At 46.1% G+C, this 22,175-nt stretch overlaps 2 protein-coding genes and 1 non-coding gene across 7 annotated transcripts in view; 2 read left to right on the top strand and 1 right to left on the bottom strand.

Annotated features, from left to right (window-relative positions):
- The first annotated feature begins 5,505 nt into the window (after nucleotides 1-5,505).
- Nucleotides 5,506-18,552, top strand: PTAFR (platelet activating factor receptor). Of its 2 annotated transcripts, XM_085302973.1 has the most exons (4): nucleotides 5,506-5,791; nucleotides 6,929-7,223; nucleotides 11,011-11,202; nucleotides 15,106-18,552. In XM_085302973.1, exon 4 carries the CDS (start codon nucleotides 15,164-15,166, stop codon nucleotides 16,208-16,210), a length of 1,047 nt encoding a protein of 348 aa, XP_085159099.1. In that variant the 5' UTR covers nucleotides 5,506-5,791; nucleotides 6,929-7,223; nucleotides 11,011-11,202; nucleotides 15,106-15,163; the 3' UTR covers nucleotides 16,211-18,552. The 2 variants fall into 2 exon arrangements, with proteins under 2 accessions (XP_085159099.1, XP_085159100.1); XM_085302974.1 differs by lacking the exon at nucleotides 6,929-7,223.
- Nucleotides 13,251-13,321, bottom strand: TRNAV-AAC (transfer RNA valine (anticodon AAC)). Its single transcript has one exon. It is a non-coding gene; the product is annotated as a tRNA-Val (tRNA).
- Nucleotides 18,553-19,123: 571 nt separating the features above from the next.
- Nucleotides 19,124-22,175, top strand: part of EYA3 (EYA transcriptional coactivator and phosphatase 3) — a 66,934-nt gene continuing 63,882 nt past the window's right edge. For all 4 annotated transcript variants that reach the window (XM_085302990.1, XM_085302989.1, XM_085302986.1 and 1 more), the window contains exon 1: nucleotides 19,124-19,254. The gene's annotated coding sequence lies outside the window, so the exon portion shown is untranslated. The remainder of the gene's footprint in view (nucleotides 19,255-22,175) is intronic.

Here is a 22,175-nt window from a genome sequence, read left to right as displayed (position 1 = left end):
AGGTTCTCAACTATTTGAAAGGGTTCAAAGTGACATGTACTACAAATTCACATGTGCCTGGTAGACTCCTCTGGAGACCTTTCCACAAACTTGTACCTTCTGTCATGATGGCAGTCCCCATACCTGGGTCCTGTGGATAGCTGCCTCTACAAAGATGCTGCTTTTCTTCTTCCTCACTGCCTTTAACCAGCTCCCTCCAATTGGCCTTAATGTCTTATCTGCCCTTATCTTCAAATGTGCTTAATTTTTTGTGCTGCTCTTTGTGTTTCTAGAGCATTGTCCAGGTCTCTCTTCAGAAGGGTTGGTCTGGCTGTTCCTGAAGAGTTGCGTCTGTCTTCTGATTTCTCAACCCTTAAGTTTTGATTAATTGCCTTTTAATTCTTCCTCTTAGGGAGGAGAGGACATGATGAAGTTATGTTGCTATACAGACTTCTGCAGGAAAAGCAGCTGCTGAGCAAGTAGTACTTTTTGACAGGGTCAAGGCTGAGATGAATATGCCAAAAGATGTCCAGTGCTCTCCGGTGTATTCCATTTCTTCCTTCCGTCTCCCCCCACCCCACTAGTTTATGTGACCAATCATAAAGGGAAATATCCTTCCCTGAAAAAGCTAAGGCATTCTGATGTTTTATGCATTAACAAGTCCTAGGACAACAGAATATAGTTCCTATTTCCTGTGTAAATTACAGGAACACTATTTCTTTACACTACTTGTCCTGCTGGGTGTAACCTACTAGATGGATAGCTTGAGCTGGACCTCAAGTATCAAAACAGCTTGAAAAAATAGCATCTCAGTGATGTCTGGGAAGCACTCAAGAGCCAAATAATAAATAGCAATGGACTGAAGTGGGCTGACAGGTCTGGGAGACAATGAACCATGTAGCTTTAGTGTGTTTAGGAATTGAAATTCCTTTCTGTAGGGAGAATGTGATTTTTTTTCTGTTAACTGGGAAGGCTTTTGTGGAAGAAAAACTTCCTTGTCAAGGCAAGTAATAACCACAGTTGCTCAGGGAAAATAACAGTTRTCTTCTGTGGTGCTGTTTTTCAGATACAATTTCTTCTGCTTCCTGGATAAAGGGGCATAAGAAATGAACAGTGCTGGGCAGTAGCTCAGAGGATGAAAATGACTGTAGGTAGAAGATCTAGCTGGAGTGTCCAACAGAGAGGATAATGCTGTCTCTCTGACTTGGTTGGCTGTTTTCCGTGTCCACGTATTCCTAGATTAGAGAGGTCTCCCAGAGAATTTTTGCTTCTGATATCTAATAGCATTTCCTTACAGATGGTTTAGTGTCTTTGCTCACCTTTGATACTAATCCTTCAGATCTTTTCTGTACAGTTTTTTCAGGTAGCTCAGGAAGAGACCTGTGAGAACTTGAAACATTCCTAAGACGTGAGTTAATTTCCTGATTCTGCTTTTCAGCAACATTTGTTTGTGATAATTTCACCAGTGGAGAGGCTGTTTCTAGCATTTCTGCATTGCTCACCACTTGCTCTAGAAAAGCACACTCACATTGGTCATGTGGACTTCTGCAGTTTGAGTCATTTTTTTCCACTGAGGTACAACTTTGTTGGGACAGCAAAACATGTAGCTTATGACAATACTGTTTCATTCTAAATTCAGCTGTTCCTGTTTCTTCCTGTCCTGCCTATGATTTCTTTATATGTCTAAATACTCAATATTTCTTCGTCTTACCTACTCAGTCCAATCCCTTGAAGCTTTCCATCTGCTAGGCAGTCTTCAGGCACAGCAAATACCTGACCCTTTACCAGATGTTTCTCTGTTCCGCTGAAGGGAACAAGGGAGGGCAATTTTGGTCCCTGTATTCAGGCTTTGTAAAAAACAGTTTTGAATCACCTTGGTTCATCCCCTATAGGTGAAAGTAAGTAAGTGCATAACCTGGATCCCCACAACTGATGCAAGCTGTGCCGTTGCCTGCCTCTGGCTGTGCATCCCCAGGCAGTGGGATAGATTGAATTAAGTGTTGTTTAACTTAAGGAGGTAGAGGGATTGAATCAGATCTCTAGGACTCCCTCTTTCCATGGAGCTGTTTTTGGGTCAGTGGTCCTTGAAGATCAAAGTACTTYGGCATTTATATGCAGGACAAGAAAATACATTGGTAGAATATTTTTTTTTCCTCTGGGGAAGAAACAAAGTACCAGATAACTATAGAAACACCTTTCTGTGTGGTCTTGGTTTTAGTCTTTTGTGGAAATGGCTTGTCCTCCTTGGCCAGTCTCCACAGAATATACACTGTTGTCTGAGCCCAGCTCATCTCACTGCTGCTTTTTTAAAGAATCTAGAAAATGTTCTTGGGGTTTTTGGTTTTTAGGCAGGAAGGTTCTTTGCAGGCCCTTCCTCTCTGGTGCTACTTCACAGCCTAGGGATGAGATAGGAGTGTTCCCTGAAACATGTAGATAGGCATGGGTCTAGATTTCACCAGATGCACTAGATTTCACTACATGGAAAAAGTATTAGGTAAAAAGATGTATGGGAAAGTGTGTGCGATAAGATAGAGGTGAAATTCATTCTTGATAAGACACAAGTCAGTATGTTACGTAACATTTATCTTAGTACTAGGAAGACAGTGATGAGCTCTAAATTAGCTACTTCTGCTCAGGAACCATCTGTTAGTCACTCAACCACAGAGGTGAATAAAATGTGAAATACTGTTGGCAAAGCCAGAGTGAAATGGAAAATAACATTTTCCCCCCTATAAAGCCATATTGTGCACAATGCTTACAATTTACATATATGTCCATTTGTATGTGTGCTTAACTGTATATCCTTTTAAAAAGATAGCGTCACAGCCAGCAGTGGTACAGAGGAAAACCAGGACATCCAGAGCTGTGGACATGTTTCCCCTCTATTCCTGTACCTGAGAACAAAGAGATTATGGGATAAAATCAGTAAGAAGGAGGTGGAAAAGAAAAAGAAATACTTTACCTGCAGTGGATTATAAACTCAATGTAGAATATCGTTGAGGCCAAAAGTGTCTAATAATTTTTAATACATATATATGTTCACAGAATTAAATGCCACCAAGCTATTTAAAGATTTCAGTGTAAGAGCTTGCTGAGAAAGTCTCTGCCACACTTTGACAAGTGCTGGCAGTATAGGATGCAGTCTGTATGCTTGCTTTCTTTGCTAATCGTCTTCTGCTGGCTGTTGTTGGACATAGGCTACTGAACTAGATGGCTTGGACCCTTATGCTATCCCTGTGGCTCCCAGCCCTCCTCTTCCCCAGAGAGATAGCCTTGCCTTCCATGCCTTTATAAATGCATGGAAAAAACTCCCCCCCCCACCCTGTCTCCTTGTGCAGTAACAAATCTTTTGCTATATGGCATTTGTATTTTAGGAGCCTAACTAGTCAGTGTAATGTTAGAGAGAGAGAGAGACCCAGGTGGGGGAGATCAAGAGGCAGCCCCTTCCCCTTCTTCCAGATGGGAGTTTCCTTTTCTCTACCCTTTTCTCTTAAAGCAACTGAAATTCTGGAGAAACTGAGAGAGCTTAGACTTAGCACAGGAAGTTTCTTTCAGAAAGAGCTGGGCTATTGCATTTTTGTTATCTAGAATAAATGGGCTGTCTCAGCTTCCCTTTTCTCTTAAAAGCTGCCTCCCCTGCTCGGACGCAACTGAGATGTGTTAAAATCCAGACAGAAAAGGGATGCCACCCCTTATCTTGTGCACCCCCACAGTGTGCTCAGGCCCAACAGTTTGTGTGGCTACATAGGTGGGTTTTAAACCTCTTCATCTCATTTTCTGTCACTCCTGTTGGCAGTGCATCTCCTGTTGCTGGTGGCTCTTCTGTTTTCAGCTCTGTATGCAAATCCTTTCTCTCCTTGACAGATGAAACTCTTACAGCCCTAGCAGGATGTCATGTGCAAAACGGGCAGTGTGTTCAGGAGTGCTGTTCCTCTTTGTGTCTTTCCAACCATGATCTCAGCATCGTGAGCAGCATCACACCTTCCTTAGACCTAGGGTATAGCTTAGCTACCTGAGTTGTTACTGGAGCATTGGTAGCCTTTCTGTTAGCAGGCATCCCCATCCCACCTGCCAGAGGGCTTCAGACTTCGAAGGCAAAAATGGGTGTGCAGTTTAGGGGAACTGGGTCTTTCGTTTGTAACAGGAGCTCCTTGCCTTGGCCTCTTTAGTACAATCAAGGTGGGTTCTCCCACATTACCTGCCTCTCTGCCAGTCTGCTTCATTCATATTGCCCTTTTTGGACTATTCAGTTGTCCAGCAGCAGCAAGGAAGTCCAGGAAGAACATTAACATTAATGCAAACATTAATATTAAACATTAAAACTGAAGTGCAAAGTCCACTGCTTCACAGCCACTATCTTGTTCTCACCAAAGTAAACAAGGATTCAACCTGAAAATAATTCATGTGATTTATGTCAGCTATGTTCTTGGGTCTCATCATGCTGCTTATAATGTAGCCTAGTTTGCCTTGTTCACAGTAAGAGCATGCAGCTGATCTTCTCTATCAAGAATGGCTTGTAGTTAAGCTGGTGCAGCTTTGTGCATGGATGAAAGCTAGCTTTTCTGTTCAGTTTGGAAATGTAGAAAGAGGTCCTGTAAGTGCTCCCACTACAGCTGAGTGTCTGTCAGGCTTATTCAGGGAATGGGGTGGACTACAGGACAGGCAAGCAGTCACTTCCTTCACATAACTATGCAGGCTGGCTCCCGTGCACTTTCAGCATGCCTCTGTGCATCTACCAGTTAAGATTATCTAGCCCTTCAGGGCTGTGTCTGTTATCAGAAACCTCCTGCCTCTTTCCCTGCAAGCACCCGTGTCAACTCTCAGCAGTGAAGAAAAAACAACAGCATTTCCTTGTCAAACAACACACGACAAATAAAGGCAGAACAGACAGAAACAACTGTGATCTGTTGTTACAGCATGAGTGACTCACCAACAAATGCTGTGCCCATAATTTCATTGGTGCCAGTGCTATCTGGGGAAATCCCATGTGAATCCTAAGCAGGGCAATGCCAAAACTGTGTGCCTTGGGACTATGTAAGCAAGCCTAATAGCAAACAGGTCCCTTACATGCCCTATCTAAATCCCAGGCTGTTGCCACACAACCTGAACAAAGAACTGGGTAAAGTTAACTTAGCTTAAGAACATGTAGTCAACATAGCATCGTACACCACAGACAGGGCAAGGAATCTAACTGCTGTAACCTAGAACATGTTTCTGGCCAGCGTTGCCACATCCTTGGACTTGCACACCAGTGCACATGTTGGCAGTTCCTATGGGGTATCCGAACCAACGCCTGCTCCTGTGTTGGCTCCCAGTCCCAGTGTCTGAAAAGAAATGTGAAGCCTAAAGGACAGGCTCACTGGAGGCCATGGTTCCCCCTGCCATGCCCAACCTTGCCTTTGGCTAGGGAGCACCTCTGTCTCGGAGCTCTTGCAGGGCTGGGATACTCTGTCAAGCCTGTGAAGCAATGAATGATTGCAAAATGTGAGGAGCCCTTGACTAGCACGGGGCCTTCTGAGCAGTTTCCTCATTGGCCGCCTATTCAAGGAAGGCAGGAGGACCAGGAGAATCGGTGTGGAGCCCCAGAATCCCCAGGGCTCAGCCTGGGCGCGTCTAGAGTGTCGCAACTGCCAAGAGGGAAGTGACTCATTCACCTGAGAATGTAGTGCCCTCCTTCCCCGTCCACCCCTTTCCTCTCACTTCTCCCGGCAGATCCTCCTCCTAGCAGGCTCCACAGTGCTGGTGGCTCTCCACTTCTTGAGGGGACCCAGCGGGCTGGGCTCTATTGTGCTGGATGCTCCATGGCCCTAAGGTAAGAGGATCCTTTCCCTTTTGTCTGCTCTCGCAGTGTGCTTAATCCTCACCCTGAGCCCTGCAGGCTTCTGCATCTTAGCATCTCTGGACCCAGCCTGYTGTGCACGCCCTGTCCTGAGAGACCTCCAAGCTGTGGTGTTTCACATAGCTCCAGGGGTTTTGGTGCCACCTTCATACTCCCTGTCTGAATTCTCYGGGAAGCCACATCTGCTCCTCTGCCTTTCCCCCTCTGATTCACACGGCTCCTGACCTGGAAGTCACAGCCCTGATGGGGTGAAAGGGTTACAGACAGAGCAAAGTTTCTTGGAAATGAGTGACAGGGTCATTACTTCAGAAATGTACTCCCACAGTTTCTCTGCTCACGCTTGGAGCCATCCCAACGATGCCTAGGCAAGCATCATGGCATGTATAGCCTCTCCAGCAAACAGCAGGGAGAGTGGAGGGGTCACCCACACCCATCCATTGGTCCCTCCCTCCAACTTACCCAGCAAGAGCCCAGCAAGCATGGTTTTCCCCACGTTGTGATTGCACAAGTCAAGCTAGTGCTGATACTGCCTGTTGGGTAATGGAAACAGGAATGGGGCAGTGGGAATGGGGCTGCCAGTTGTCTGGGTTCTTCAAGCTTCAGGAATGGCCCCAGCCCTGGTTCTGCTTGGGCACTGCAGAGCCAGGTGAGGAGCCTTTCCACTAAGCTCCTCCAGCAAGGGCAGAAGTGGGCACAGGGAGGCCAGCATTGGGCAGCTCTGTTCATTGCGCTTTTTCTGAGGGCTGTGTTTTAAGATAAACCCTTGTAAAAAAAAAAATCAGGAACCAAGCAAGGTCCTGGCCAACAGAGGGTAAATTGAACATTTGCTCTTGCTGTGGCAGTTGTGCTGAAAAGCCGTAGGCATTCAAAGCTTTGGTACGTGGGGATTTCCTGCTCAAAGGGGCCCTTAAACATAACCTTGATTTTAGAGGTGATGGGAGGGGAGATGAGTGCAAGCGGTTTTTTTGGGCCTCAGGACACTGCTGGTAAGCACAGGAGGCTGATCATCTGGGGAGGATGGCTGAGCCAGGCACCCACGGGTGCCCAGCTCACATCCACTGTGCACTCACAGTCCCAAGGAGCAGATCTTAGCTCTTTTTTCATTCATAGGATCTCAGACTCCATGTGCCAAAACCAGCTGGAGTCTGTCCTGCTCCCTATTCCATTCACTGCTGATACATAAACATGGATCCCAACAGCAAGATCTCCTGCCGCACGGGGTTGTCCCAGCAGTGACCACAGTAAGCAGCAAAAGCTGTGCCCAACTTTCTGCAGCTGTCAAATACCTACCAGGAAATGTCACTGCTCACTGTCCCAAGAGGAACTCTCAGCAGCTTGGGTAGATGGATCTCCCYGCTGAGCAACACCAGCTCCCTGGATGCATTCCAGCACACTTGATAATAAGGTGGGGCTCCATCACTGCCAGGCTCTGAAATGCTCACAGAGGGAAGCTACAGAGTTTATTTATAGTATTTCTTTCGCGCAATGAACAAAAGGAAATTGTGCAGAGGGCGTGAGACGAGGAGTGGAAATGCTTGGACAACAATGCTGAGCATCGGCTTGTGAGCTGCTCCGCTTCCAAAGGAACAGCATGTACCTTCAAAGTCTAGACTGGTTTGAGAGAATAAGCACTGGCAACAGGGACCAGCAGGGACTACATGCCCTGCTCGCTTGCCCAGCATGTCACACCATGTGGCTCTGATCCTGCTGGCAGCATTTGGTGCTTTCAGAGTTCCTGTGTCGGTACTTCATGCAGCTTGTGTTACTGCTCTTTTCATTTTCAYTTGCAAACCCAAAAAAGAATTTCTGATATCTGCAAAACTAATACGTGGTTATCAACAGCAGGTATTTTGCTAACAGGCTCCATCTCGGAAGGAGACGAGCCCAAGGAGCTGTGCCAGAGGCACGCAAAATGAGCCTGGTGACGACACGGTCGTGCTGTTCATGCCCTGAAAGCAGCAGCAAGGCAGCTTGCTGTGGAAGAGAAGTCATGGAATCATAGAATCAGTAAGGTTGGAAGGGATCTCTGGAGATCATCTAGTCCTGATACTGTGCCAGAGCCACAGGGAATGACCTGGGGACTCCTAACTTGTGAGCCCTAGATGATCTCCAAAGATTAATTGGGATCTAGTGCCCCAGATACAGAGACCAAAATACCACTAATACTACTTAACAKGATCACATGGGAATCAGTTATAGTAAAAGAAGATTAATTTTATATTTTTATTATATTGCAAGTTCTGTTGATAAAGGTAACTGCATATGCTGTATATAAATATATATTATATATATATTTAACATAGAGTTGCATGACATTCAGTGTTTTCTTGCCAGCAACCACCACAGCCAGACTTTACGTGCATCCCCAGGACTGGAAGTGGGTAAATAACATTGCGAACAGGACAGTGAAAAGCTGCGAGGGCCCCTCAGTAAGCTAGGCTGCTACAAACAGAATCCATTTAAATGCTGAACGCAAAGTCGTGTGCTTGGAAAGAGGCGGTGCTGCAGCCCCAGTGAAGCAGTGGAGCCGCATCCCCGAGGGGCAGCTGGAGAGGGTGCAGGATTTAGGGAGTGCTGCCTCAGGGGGCTGCGTGGGCAAAGGCGGAGGGATGTGCTGCTGAGCCCTCCCGGTGCATAGAGAAGCACATAGTAATCCAGGAGGGAGGAAGGGGGCTCTTCATCACCTTCTTCTATAGCTTTGGTACCAGCAGCTCTGAATCTGGGCCCACTTCTGCTTTTCATGCTTTTAATGCAACAGCGGAAAATGGAAATGATGAGGAAGGAAACCCTCCAAATAGCTAAGAGTTGGAGCAGCGCAAGGCAAGCAAAGGGCTAATCTACATGACCAGGTGCTTGTTCTAAGCATTTCTGAGAATCTAAATACCTTGAGGCCAAACCTGAGCATCTGAGGCACAGCTGAAAGACAAGGAAATCTGGCAAGAGCTGAGGAAGCACTCGCCAGCGCTGATGCTGTCAAATCCCAATTCTGGGCAGTTAGAGGTCTCCTGCCTCCAGTGGGAGTGTTTAAATCAGAAAGCAGAGTTTCATACCACCATTTAGAGCTTCCAGGCTGCAGATCTCCTGGTGTCTTTCATCAGTGAGTTTAGTGTTTTACTGTATTTTTGTTCTTTGGGTTTTACAAAAGAGCTTCTTCAGACCCTGAAATTCAGTGACGTGAATGTGCCCAGAGTTGGTGTCAGAGCCTACACAGTGCTGAGCAGAGGAAGAATGCAGATTTCTGATGGGAACCCCTCCCCGGCCCAAAACCTCCCGGGCTTTCATTTCCTCTAGGAGCTTGGCAGCGGCAGGGCAGCACACTTTGTTCTGCAGTTGTAGCCTTTGCTAATGCTCTCCTTCCACATATCCTCGCCGGCTTCTCCTTCCAAAGCCACGRACTGGCTGCCAGCTGATCTCTTTGGTGTGCTTTTATTTTGTTTTTAATTCCAGCTCCCAGAATCAATCTCATGGGCTACAGTATTAGGAAAGCTCTGACAGGTTCACAAAGGAGCAGGTTCCCCTGTCCATCTCTCCTGTTGCTCACAAGGAAGGGGGAAGGAGGGAGGAAGGTGGCCAGCAGAGGAGAGGAGGCTGCTTGGGCCTCCGTCCTAGTGTAGGTCAGTAATCTCACTGCAGGAGCCTGATCTCACCCCTTGGGTCACCTGATGTGGCCCGGTGCAGAGGGAGCCCAGCTCTTCCCTGGTCCCCAGGACCACAGAGGGTAGCACATCTGCCTGCTCCATAGAGCTAGCTCCTTGGGCACAGCCCACCGCTGCTCAGGCAAATCAAGGTCTCCCAGGTCTGCTAAGCGTCACTGATGCATGGCTCAAACATACCAGCAGTGGCTGCATCCAGTTTTGCGCAGTTGACTCCTATGTCCCTCCAGTACCCTGTGCTGCTGCCACATAGGACAGGGATGATTTCTTACATGCTCAAAGTGCAYGGTGCACCCAGCCTCACAGCCAGATGTCACCCATGAAGGGACAAGCGGAGTAGATCAAGGATCTGGTGGCCTGAATGCCGTTTGTGAGAATTTGGGATTTTAGATGGGCCATTAAGGTGGATCAGCTCATGACAGCTGCTCTCTGGCCCATCTGGGAGTGTGCATGTGAGAGAGAGAGGCTCCAGCCTGGGCTCCTGCTCCTGTCATCAGAGCCTGTGCTGTTTCCATACCTCCCTGGATGTTTCAGTGCCTCACCTGAGCAAGGCCCAGGGGAGCAGGACATTGAGGTTTGCACAGCAGTGAGCTGAGTGCCTGGCTGGGGCTCCTGGTGKCTGCCATGTACCCACATGAACTGCTTGCCTCTCCTCACTGCAGGCTGCCATGCCAAGGCATGTGCTGGCTGTTCAGCCCTCTGATGACTTTGGAGASACTGTTGGCACCCTCTGGAGATGGAGGCATGGAGGGATTCCAAGAGTTGACCCAGGCAATGAAACTCAGATCAGCACCAGACTTTTGCTTGCCCTTATTTGGGGACTTCCAACCACTGGCATGGACAGAAGGTGGTTGCTAATGCTGCACTGGCTGCCTCAGTGCTGTACAGCCCACCAGCTTGTGGCCTCAGCAGGGTCATACAGCCACATAGAGCCTCATCTCAGCCTTGGGGATTGCCCAAGGCCCAGCAAGCCAGAAGTTGGTGTCTCTGCAGAATAGCATTGCTGCTCTGCACCTTATCCCTCTGTCAGTGCCCCATTTCCCTCAGCTGATAAGGAAGTTACATAACCTCCCAAGGAGTCAGCACTGCCCAATGTCTCTGTATCTGCTGAAGATCCATGAGATAAAAGGAGAATTCACACAGCTGTATGCCCAGCTCTGTTTAGCCCTGACACAAGTGCAAAGGAGACTGTACTAGGGAATGAGTTTGTCCATGGGATTTACAAGGTTTCTGGTGATTCCTTTTTTGGAGATACTAAGCCAACATTCTCCCAGCTTCTGCCATTCGGCTGTCCAGAAGAAGGATGTCCAAATGCTTTTTAATTCCTGATCTAACTGAGGACATGGAGTGGGTTCCTATTCAGTCTTTAGAGAAGAACCTCAACTTCTCTCTCTTTCAGGATCACTAGAAATGGAGATACTTTGAGGAAACAGCTCAAAGGACTTTCCAGATCTTGGCTGTGGTTACTTGCCTTTCCTCTAAAGCTTTTTTTATTTCTCATTTCCTTTGAGCTGATGTCACACGTTTCCTCTTCTCTAGTGACACTGCAGTTACGGTGCTGTTGCTCCCATTCTGGTGTCCTGCTCTTGAGAGCTGTCCGGGCAGAGACGTTTTGGCCCCAGGTCAGAAAAAAAAATATCTGGAAGAGGACCAAGGACGCTAAATAAGACATCCATCATTGCTCTACTTAAGCTGAAAATGGACATATCACACTGAATCCGTTCGCCTGTGGTAAGCACAAAATAGAATTTATTGGTACTTCTCCTGGAAGATGCTTTTGCTCATGACACAGCTTGCGTTAGTGTGATCTTTGCAGCTTGCAGCCATGAGCCAATTAATCTGTACTGAGAGAGCATGGCCCAAGGGAGAAAGTGTTGAACTGGGAGCAGAGTCTGCAATTGCCCCAGTCACGCTCTGTTGCACAGCGGTTCGCTTCCGTCTCCATTTCTGAGTTGAGAACATAAGCCACTTGGGATTATCAACTGGGGCACTAGATAGTGGCTTGGGCTAGAGTTGCCAGGAATTTTGGTAACACAGTGCAGCCTCTTGCATCAGAGAATGGCGCCCACGTCTGTCAGCTCGCATCCTGACCACTGCATGTTCTCCCTTTGGCTGACACAGAGCAGATTTATGTATTTTGTACGAAGGGGCACAGTTTCAGTAGGTGAGAATGAGATCCCTCGTATCTCTGAGCCTAGAGCTTAGGGCATCTTATGAGTACACAGGAGATGGGTTGAGTTCCTCAGGCTGAAGAGGAAGTGGGTTATTGAGTAAATTTACAGGGGAATGGTGCCATGTTCTCTTCTAGCCATATTCTGTAGCATTTCTGGCTTGGGAAGTGAAAAGGGAAAAACAACTCCCTTAAGGTTTCCTGAAGGACCTTGGCATTGGCACTGCACAGCCTAACACTGTCATGAAACTAGTTCTACCAAATAGGGCTGGAGCTGTACAAGGCATTGCCATCTGGCACTGCCCATCCCGCATCTCTGCTGGAGGTTTCTGCTCCATATCAGACTTGACAATGTACAGTCTGTCCTTGCATTTATCTCTGCATGTCAGAGCCCAGCTCTTTAGCTCAAGTCCTTAGGTGCAGGGCTTTGTAGTAGAGGGGGACATGCACGTTCACTTTTTGTCCTGCTCCATCTGCTAAATCTGGCAGATCTGGAGAGCCCACCAGTAAAGTTTACCAGAGCTCCTAGGTCAAGTTTGGAGACAGCCATGCCTATGTGCATCTCAGAAACGGAGGGTTAAAGGGACTTCTCAGTGGCACAGTCATGACGGACTTTGCAAATAATGGCTGTGCATATGTATGGGATGTGGGTTCTTCTGAATTCTGCTAGGGAGATGCATTGCCTTTTCATTTTCCCTAACCTGGGTATGTTCAGATCAGATGCTACAGTGATAGAGCATCTTTGAAATTAAAGATTCTAGCCCCAGGCACCAGAATTATTTACCGAAGTTGGCAATTAGTCAGAACATTGGGTTTAAGATGCAGATTTAAAATAACCATAAGATCTCTAATGATCTTAGGTAATTAGGACTTTATTTTCCTTCTTAACATTTGTTAGTGTGTCAACACCAGGCTCTCCACCAGTCTCTCTTGCCTGTGCATGGCTTCACTGCTTGCCTGAAGTATCTGTACTTGGTACAGTGCTCTGCTGAGCTGAGGGATGCGAACTCTTAAAATTGGCATATGTCTTTACCAGAGATGATCCCTCTGTGAGTTGTGCTTGGACACAGACATTTATTTGAGGCTGTGTTGTATCAATTACCACTTTTAATACATAGATGGGGCTGTTGAAGTGGAAGGAACAGAGCCTGAGCCACTACCTGCTCTAGGGCCTCTCCTCTGAGCAACACGGAATAGAGACATGTCCTCAGGGACATGCTAGACCTCTGCAGCCAGACCCCAGGCATCATAGCCTAGGGCATCCTCTACTCCTAGATATCACTGCCTGAATCACTGCCCTGCTACCTTATAGAGATTGATAGTTTCTCAGCAGGATGGCAGAAGTCAAGGTAAAAGAGAGGAGATGCACGTGTCACCTGGCCAACTGCTAGTATCGCCACGGGTACCCCTGTTAATTCCTGGGCTCTGGGCCTCTCCACACTACATAGACCTTGGCAGAAGAATTGAGCTGAAAGACTTTCAAACCCCAGTGCTATGTGGCACCCGGCAGCCATGTGAAGAACAAAGGCCGAGTTGTAGATATAGAGTCATAGAATTGGCAAAGTTGGAAGGGATCTCTGGAGATCGTCTAGTCCAACCCTCAATCAAGTGGCCCACACAGGGATCAAACCTGCGACCTTGGCATTGTTAGTACCACACTCTAACCAACTGAGCTAAACCATCTGTATCTGTAGTTGTCATGTTGTTAGGGCAACTGTGAGGGGTGAGGAGGTAGAGGCTCGGGAAGGTGGCCACAGCCTTCCTCTGCTGCCAGCTGGGAGGAATTTTAAGGGGTTTGCAGAGTTTTCAAAAGAGAAGGAGAGATTTTCTGAGCTAGAGCTGACTTCCCCATTTGCACAGGAAAATTGCAAATGGGTGATGAGGAACCAAGAGCACATGGGCACAAAGAGTGATTCAGCTCAGGGAGGATGAGACAAGTGTTCACGCCTCTGCTGCTAGGGAAAATCCAGAAAGTTTTGAGGCATGAAAATGACTTCTCAGCATTTTTTGACTTTTTGAGGGGAAAAGCATGCTGTCTAGGGGGCTGGCAGAGCCATCGCAAGCAGCTTTGCAATGTGCAGCACCCAGTATTCCCATCATAACTTGCATGAGATGTTTAGGCTTTGTGATTGGTGGTCACTCCCAAACTAAACCACCATTTTCTGATTTTACAAACCCTGGGACTGGCATGACCAGACTCTGTTGGCTCCAATTATGTAGCAAATCCAGTGAGTTTGCCATGAACAAGCAACCCAATATCCTTGGCCATGGCTCTCAAACTCATTTACCTGTATTAGTCAAGTTATCTTCCCATTGCTTTTAGAGGGAGAGAAATACACATGTGCAGGACTGTGTCACAGAGAGGTGAGGGCCTGTTGAGCATCACCYGAGGAGTTAGTGCTAAAGCCAAGAGCTAGTGTGTATGTCTCTGGGTAGTAAAAGTGGTAGACTACAGTCTACGAGGAATTAGAGTGAGTATTACRTGAATCTGAAAAAAAATACAACATTGATGATACAGGAATCTGACGTGTTGAAACTGTCAGCTAGATCTGAAGAGATACTAACTGAGGTGGGAACAGATTATGTTAAAATCCTGAAGATATCTCTTCAGGGCCAGTGTTTATCAATAGTCTCTCTGGGGACACAGGGAAGCACAGAATTGCTGCTGCTAACACTTGGAATCRACACAGAAATAGTAAAAAGAGACTGAGCCAGATGGGTTCTACAGCAGCCTGAATTCAAAACGATGGCACAAAAGGCAGCAGTGAGGCTTTTGAGAGAGATTTAAGAGAGTTTAAGAAAAACTGTATCTAAGAATCAAGATAAGATTAATAACTCATCTTTTACATCATTTGCTCAGTAAAATATTGGGAGTTTTGGTAGCCTATGAAGTGAATGTGAGAGCCTGTGGTGACTATAACTAAGAAAACCAAATGTAATCTTTCCAACTATAAACAGCAAAATGTCAGGAAGGAATAAGCAGAGGATGATTCTGGAAATGGCACTAATGACATTTGTGCTAGATATTGTCTCAGTCTTGGAATTTCTAGTTTAAAAAAATAGGCAAATTAGTATTAAGAAAGAACCACAGAAAAACAAGAGACAGAAAACCTACTTTGCTTATAGCAAAAAATTAAGAAGCTCAGTCAATATAGCTTGAGAAGGAGTTAAGAGTTGATATTATCTGTCGTAAGAACCTTCATGTAGAAAGTAATTTGAGATTAGAGATGTGAGATCTGCAGTGTAACAGACAGCATTGGATTAAGATGCAAAGGCTAGTACGATATGGCAATGGGATTGCAGAGAGGACTAAGGAGCCAGGGCATGTGCCTGAAGCCGGAGCCAGGGCACGGGGAAGAACTCCTGTGGTCACAGACAGCTGAAAATGAAAGCTGAGTTTTGCCTTAGATATGGCACTGCTGGCATTGCTATTGATCAGCTGGTTTTATGCTTTACGTTTTTAGGCAAGAAGAAAAACTGTAACAGGAAATTCTGCACCAGAAGCACGAGCTCAACAGCACCATGTCTGGAGAGGGCAAAGGAGGTGCTGAAGACATCCCATGCCACATAGACTCTGAGTTTCGCTACACCCTCTTCACTGTTTTCTACAGCATCATTTTCATTTTGGGCTTTGTCGCCAACTGCTATGTGCTCTGGATTTTCAGCCATATTTACCCCACCAAGAAACTYAATGAAATCAAGATATTCATGGTGAACCTGACAGTAGCTGACCTACTCTTCTTGGTTACGATGCCCCTTTGGATTGTTTACTATCACCACCATGGAGACTGGATCATGCCTGGGTTCCTCTGTAGTGTGGCTGGCTGTTTGTTCTTTGTTAACACCTACTCTTCTGTTGCCTTCCTGATGGTCATTACATATAACCGTTACCAAGCTGTGACTAATCCCATTAAGGCTGCTCAGTTTACCACCCAGAGAAGGGGCATCTACTTGTCAGCAGCTATCTGGATCATAACAGTGGGTAGCTCTTTGTATTATCTTTTTGATGATAATACTAATGAGGAGAAAATYGGCTCAGTGAATTTTACCCGGTGCTTTGAGTATTACAGTAACTCTGCTAGCAGTGTTCCAGCTGTTCTCGCCATTCATGTGATCATCTGCGTTCTTTTCTATATAATTTTCCTGTTTATCTTAGGCTGGAACATCATCATTATCAAGACCCTCTTCTCTAAGTCAATGCAGCAGCGGAAGAGCACTCACGTCAAGCAAAGGGCCCTCTGGATGGTTTGCACAGTGCTGGCTGTGTTCATCATAAGCTTTGTACCTCATCACATTGTGGACCTGCCTTGGACGCTCACTGTTCTGGAACAGTGGCAGAAGGACAATTGTTTGTTGCGCCAACAACTCAATGATGCTCACCAGGTGACTTTGTGCCTCTTGAGTATGAACTGTGTGTTGGACCCAGTCATCTACTGCTTTCTCACCAAAAAGTTCCAGAAGCATCTTTCAGAAAACCTGAAAAGCATGAAAGGTAGTCGCAAGTGCTCCAGGCAAACCACGGACACAATGATTGACACCATTCACCAGGAGGATGCCATGAGGATCTAGCACAGTCCCGTTCTGATTGAAGAGACTGGGATATATGAATCAGTCACCTGTCTTTTCTCAAGAGGCTGCAGTGAGGAATGCAATAGAGGACGAGGATCTTACATTTCCTTGTTTCCATTAGAAAGAACACTCTTTTCTTTGATTAGATGCAACTGGCAGAACTGGAACCTGTCATAAGCTGGCATGAAAGTACCTTCTATTTTGGCTGGTGTTCTCTGAGCACTGAGAACAGCTCAGTCTGCTTTTATGTGAAAGAAATCTGGCATTGACTCTTCTCAGTGAATGACTAAAAGCTGAAAGCACTGAAAATATCCATTGTGTCAGCCGAGATGGGACTGTCCCTGGTCCTTTGCCTTCCCAGCTCCCATGAGGAATCTGATTGCAGAGGTGTAAGAAATTCCTAAAAGACCTGGAGGGACAGAATGAGCTGCTAACATCATCAAGTTACTTTTCTGAGTAGCTTGTATGGTTCTGTGAAGAGAGCTTTTGCTGAGTAAGTGTTAGAATGGCTAGAAGGGACCTAGTCCAAGGAGTTCCTCATGATGCCATCATGATGGCATCTCTGACTCCTTCTTTGTGTGACCTGCTGGGGTCCATACTTGACAGATGCCTGGGAATAGCTATTATGAAATTTTGTGTTTGCTCTCAGCTCTTGAATCAGTCAAGTAACTGGATTAGGAGGCAAGAAAAGGAAGAGAAATTGGCAGTGCCTGTGGAAGTTCTGCCTCACCCCTATCCCCAAATAAGCATTATGTGCTTACTGACTTCCTGAATGATGGCAAAAAGGGCCTCCTGGATTCAGAAATTCAATTCAGAAATTCAGAAATTTTTAGCTGACTGCCTGTATCAGTGTAGATCCAATCTCACTTTGCAGTCTCCAGATAATGGGATTCTTGTCTGCATGGGCAGATATTAAGAAGAAATAAATTTGAAATGCTTCAATATCTTGCTTCTTACTTATTTAAAGTCAGGTTATAAAAGAATCTAAACATTATTTCCTTCCTGCATCCACTTTATTTCTGCTATGAAGAAATGAAGCTGACTAGTTCATCTACCACAAATGAAGTATTACTTATGGGCAGCTTTCTGAGTAAGTCAGTCCTGCCACAGTAGTACAGTACAAGTTGCAGATGTGTAATTAACACATTCAAACAAGACTTGGGACTCCTTGCTTAGGGCTGGTTGCAATCAGTAGGGCCCAGGGCAAAGTAGTTTTCCAGGAGCGCTGACTTTTGTTACAAATCATGCGACACTTGAGGTTCCTTTTCTCACCCAATTGCTCAATCCAACACGGGAAATAGGGCAGGGAAGGGCACTTTCTTGTTTTTACAACAGTTTTTGGTTCCTCAAACTACATACAAGAATCTAGTTGATGACAGGAAAAGCACATCTGCTGTGGTKGCACTTATTTATATGCATGAACAGCAGCCTTCCTACAGGTCTTTCAGATGTATCCCCTGAAGATCCTTTTAACGCTTGAGTGTGTGAATGAGCAAAAGAATTAAGAAATTGCTTTTTCTAATGCCATGTGCCGGGGTCAGTCAAGCACTCCAGGCCCAGTGCCAGGCAGAAGAGAGTCTGATCATAATGAAAACACATTTACCTCCTCATCCTGAACTCTGCTTCTGTAACAGACACCCATAAAGCCCACCTGAAGGAATCTCCTAGCAGAGAGAGATTTCCCTGACTGTGTGGAACATGCAACGCACAGTCATGCTCAAAACTTTGCCCCGAATCTGCAGTCCTCTGAACCACAGTGCCCAGCAAGGGTGGCAGTTTCTATAACTTAAAAGCCTGGAGCCCACTTGCTGGAGGAATTTGCTTTTGCAAGCAGAGCAGCTCCTGCCGCTGGCAGACAGGGTAGAACTCTTCCCTTTCCCCCCCCACTATCTGGGGCAATAGCAGAGCTCTCTGGCTTCAGAGCACGTTAAGGCTGGAGTTTGGCAGCTCTTAGAGGAAATGGAATTATTTTATGTGGAGATTTGATAAGAGCATGCTATTCTTCTACTGGCAACAGCACTTATAGTTTGGGCTATTCATTGTGGGTAAATAATATGCTTTACTCCACACAACACAGTTGTGTGTAGCCATTGTGGGCTCAGAGAAGAAATGTGAACTTCTTGCATCTAAGGGAACGGGTAAATGGAGGAAAAGCCCCTGAGGGATACTACAGAATATATTGAAGTACTTAAGTTAGTAACAATTTATTTGTAAAAACAACCCTGAGCTTCTACTTCTGTTCCTGAAATGACTCTTTTAGTTTTACAGGGGAAGCAGTGTTGTGTTAAACTGCTGTACTTTGCAATAAGATGTATCTTCAAAAATTGTTTTAAATAAACTTTGCTCCCAAATATTTTGCCCTTTATGCTTATCTACCTTCCCATTTTTCTTTTATTTGCAGTTAAGTGAATTGTTGACAAAGCTTGTCTGATGCTATAGTTCTCCTTTTTTCTTTTTCTTTTTATTTCCCAGGTTAACTCCTGGGACAGGCAAAACTAGAGGCTCAGGCAAGTTTTGCCCCATGAAAAGGGAAGGGGGAAGAAGAATTTCACACAGGAAAATAACTTGTGAAACACTTAAATGCTTCACAAACCAGCCAGATGAACAAAATCCAAACCCTCTGACCTGCAGACAGGGAAGTTTTTCACAAAGACAGACACCCCATCATGCAGGCTTAACATTCAGGCTGAGAGCAAGCACAAGCACCTCAAATAACCTGTACGACATAGTCCAAAGACTATACATATATATATATATATACACACATATAAAAAAAAAAGTGAGAACCGCGGAGCGGCCGATGCCGCAGTGCCCATGGGGGCCGCGGGCCAGGCCGGGCCTGCGCCACCGCCGCCACCACACCCGCCGGCGGCGCCTCGCGCATTGGCGTCACTTCCGTCGCCGCGTGGGCTCTGCTTCCGGGTCGCCTTGCCGCTGCCTGAGGTGGGTGGGGGGCCCGAGGAGCTGCTCGGCGCCGCCGCCGCCGCTGCCGCCATGTCTCCCGCGGGACTCGCTCCCGGGCCCGGCTCCGGAGCGGCCTCTCGGTAAGGACCTGCTTGAGGGCGGCCCGCAGCCTGCTCGCCTCCGGGGTTACCTGCCCGCCCGCGCTTCTTGCCCGCCACCGCTCCTCCCCCCCGGCCTGCGCGCTCGCCCCGGCCGCGGCGCCTCGTCCCCGTCCCTGCGGGCGGCCGGGGCGGCGCTGGCGGCTGGCCCGCGGCTCCCGAGCTGAGCCCTCGCGTGCGTCYGCCCCGTTGGCATCGCAGAGCGGCGGGGGATGTTCAGGGGCGCTGCAGCAGAGCAGTGCAGGTTTGTAACAGGTAGCGCCGCTGGAGACCTGCTGCCCCCCCCCCACCCCCCTTCAGGGCACAGCGGGACCCCAGGCAGTCCGGGGTGCCCCCAGCAATCCGGGGTGCCCCAGCTGCTGGGGTTGTTGCTCGAAGATAGGTGAAGGCCACAGAAAGGGCCTAATCAACTCTATTAGGCAATGAACACTGGCTTGTGCAAGATAATTGGGAAAAAGAACTTGCTGTGGGTGATTTGGGATGTGCTTAGGGTTGATGGGTTGGACCCAGGGCCAGCAGTGTTAGGTAGCTCCAGCTCAGGGCAGCTTTGCCCAAACTGTTGGGTTTGCAGTGAATTAGTTAAACATATCAATGCTTCTTAGTGCTTTGTGTAGGTTTAGGAACTTGCACTCCAGCTTGTGCAGACACAGGCAAAGGATTAATTTAGGCTTTGTAGGGCCATGCTCTGTTGGGCTTCATAAGCCCTATTGGGCCCAGCTCAACTCTACAGGACATTCCTGATTTTGGGAATGCTGTGCAGGGATGCTGGAGCTTTATGCAGAGCCAGCTCAAGCATAGCATGCCTTATTTATTTGGTCCCTGCGCCTGCATCACGTGGCTAAATTGTTTCCAGACTAGAGCTAGTCCTTCAGATGCAGCATAGCTACATTAAGTCGAATGCAGCACTGTGTAAGTAAGTCTTGCTGTACCTCACTCTTTGCATGCAGCTAGCTTTGCTTCTGTTTTCATAATACACTTAATTTGTAGACTAGTAGCTTCTAACCAGTAATTGAAAGTCAACCATATTTCCAATTGAGGAAGGATTTTTATCTGCCTGTGTTATTTGTTTTCTTGCATTTCTGTCTGTTGTGGACTATTTTAAATCCAAGATGCTGAATAAGATAGGCTTATCTTTGGAATCATGGTAATTCACATGCCTTGAGGCACTCTTTTCATAATTAGCTGTTTTTATAAATGCATAAAGATAGTAGCTTTTTCAGCCTGGAAAACTCCTGACCTGTCAAAGTGAATTTATCCTGTTTAATTTTTTTAATTTGCCTCCCTGTGTTTTGCTTCTTACTTAGTTACGTTGTGCAGTGATTCTAATGACTTGTAAACTGCTAGCCCTTAATCTCAGTTACCTTTTAAGTGTTTAAAAGTGAGAATGCACCTGTGTATTGTTGGTTTGTGTGGCAAACTGGATCGCAGAACTGTTGCTTGCACGCTACACTTATTTACAACTGTAATAGTTCCTGAATAATTGGTGACTTTTTCAATTTCTGAAGGGTTTTTTTAGCTTCTCAGGACTTTCACCTGTAAATGTGAAGATGCTGAATGAGTTCTGAATGAAATATGTTAGCACATAATTTACTAAAATAATTTTCAAGTTTTATGTGAATGAGGTAGTGTATCTCTAAATCAATTTAATGTACTACTTCTTAGCTTTCATGTACTGAAGAATAGTTATGTATGGCTAAGTGTAACTAGATGCTTAGCCTATTATTCTAAACAATTTTTTTTCTTATATAGGAGATGGTGTTAAATTTGTCCTGAACTGAGTTTGGTTCAGGATCTAGGGAAGGACAGGAAGACTGAATAAACCATACTGAAATGTTTCCATTAAATGGATAACCTAGCAAGGAGTTTGTTCTCCTGTGTAAATCATATTATGCATTAAAGGCTGACTGCAGTTCATTGCAGACAGGAGTAATTCAGTGCATGTATTCTTACCTGTCAGAAATAGGAATACATATATACATATATACATATTTCTGTGCAGGCCTATGCTCCTATTTTTCTTCTAGAAATGGGGTGTTTGTTACAACTTGTATTTCATAAGCTTAGCAATGGCCCATATTTAAGCTCTTGATAATTTGCAGACCCAATTACTGGGTCTGCAAAACTCTGAAAAAGAAGCTGTCAGGATGGAGGTTTGTAGGAAACTGTGAGGGCTTAAATGGAATCATGATAGAATTTAACTGGTATTTTCTGTATGATCTTTTACCCAGCACTGTCCAGAAACAACCTACCTTTGGGCAACTTCCTCCCTTACAGCAGCTGATGAGTGTTTTCACGTAGTGCGTGACCCATGGTGCACACGAGTGAGCCTTAAAAACTAGGTTAAGGAAGGTCTTTTTCAGGTTTTCCGTGCTTTGTCTTATCAATAATTTATTCTTCATTTCCCCTTTTTTAAAAAAAAATATCTGTATTTTTCTTTCTTTAATTTTTTAAAGAGCAGCAAACCAAGCAATTCCTCTGAAGTATTCTCTCTGGTGGCCCCTGTTTAGCAGCACTTAAAGGATAGTTCATAGGATGCTGTTCTACTGCTCCAGCACCTGAGGGAGTAACTGCAAATCCTTTCTTGCAGCAGCATCTAAGTGAAGGTAGCGTTACTAGTAGCAAGCAGTCAGACTTCCTCCTAATGTGTTGCCTAAATCTGATGGTTAGGATGATGCTGCAGGCAAAAAACACAGAGGTGTAACATGCTTTTCAGTGTATGGTGTCGTCTTGAGCTACACCACACACAGGTCACTACTATCTCATCTTTTCCAGGCTGTTACCAATCAGTCCCTCGACTAGGCTACATTACTAGAGTACAAGCTGTCTATTTAGAAAAATAATCTAGTATTGGAAGGAAGCTGATTGGGATCTTTTCCATCTCTTAGATAAACCATTGGGATTAA

The sequence above is a fragment of the Rhea americana genome, unplaced genomic scaffold (genome assembly GCF_003343005.1).
Source record: "Rhea americana isolate MKP2758 unplaced genomic scaffold, rheAme1 scaffold_195, whole genome shotgun sequence".
In the NCBI taxonomy this organism is placed as follows: domain Eukaryota; kingdom Metazoa; phylum Chordata; class Aves; order Rheiformes; family Rheidae; genus Rhea; species Rhea americana.
The sequence above is the reverse complement of the archived record's forward strand: the minus strand, read 5'-3'. Positions and strand labels throughout refer to the sequence as shown.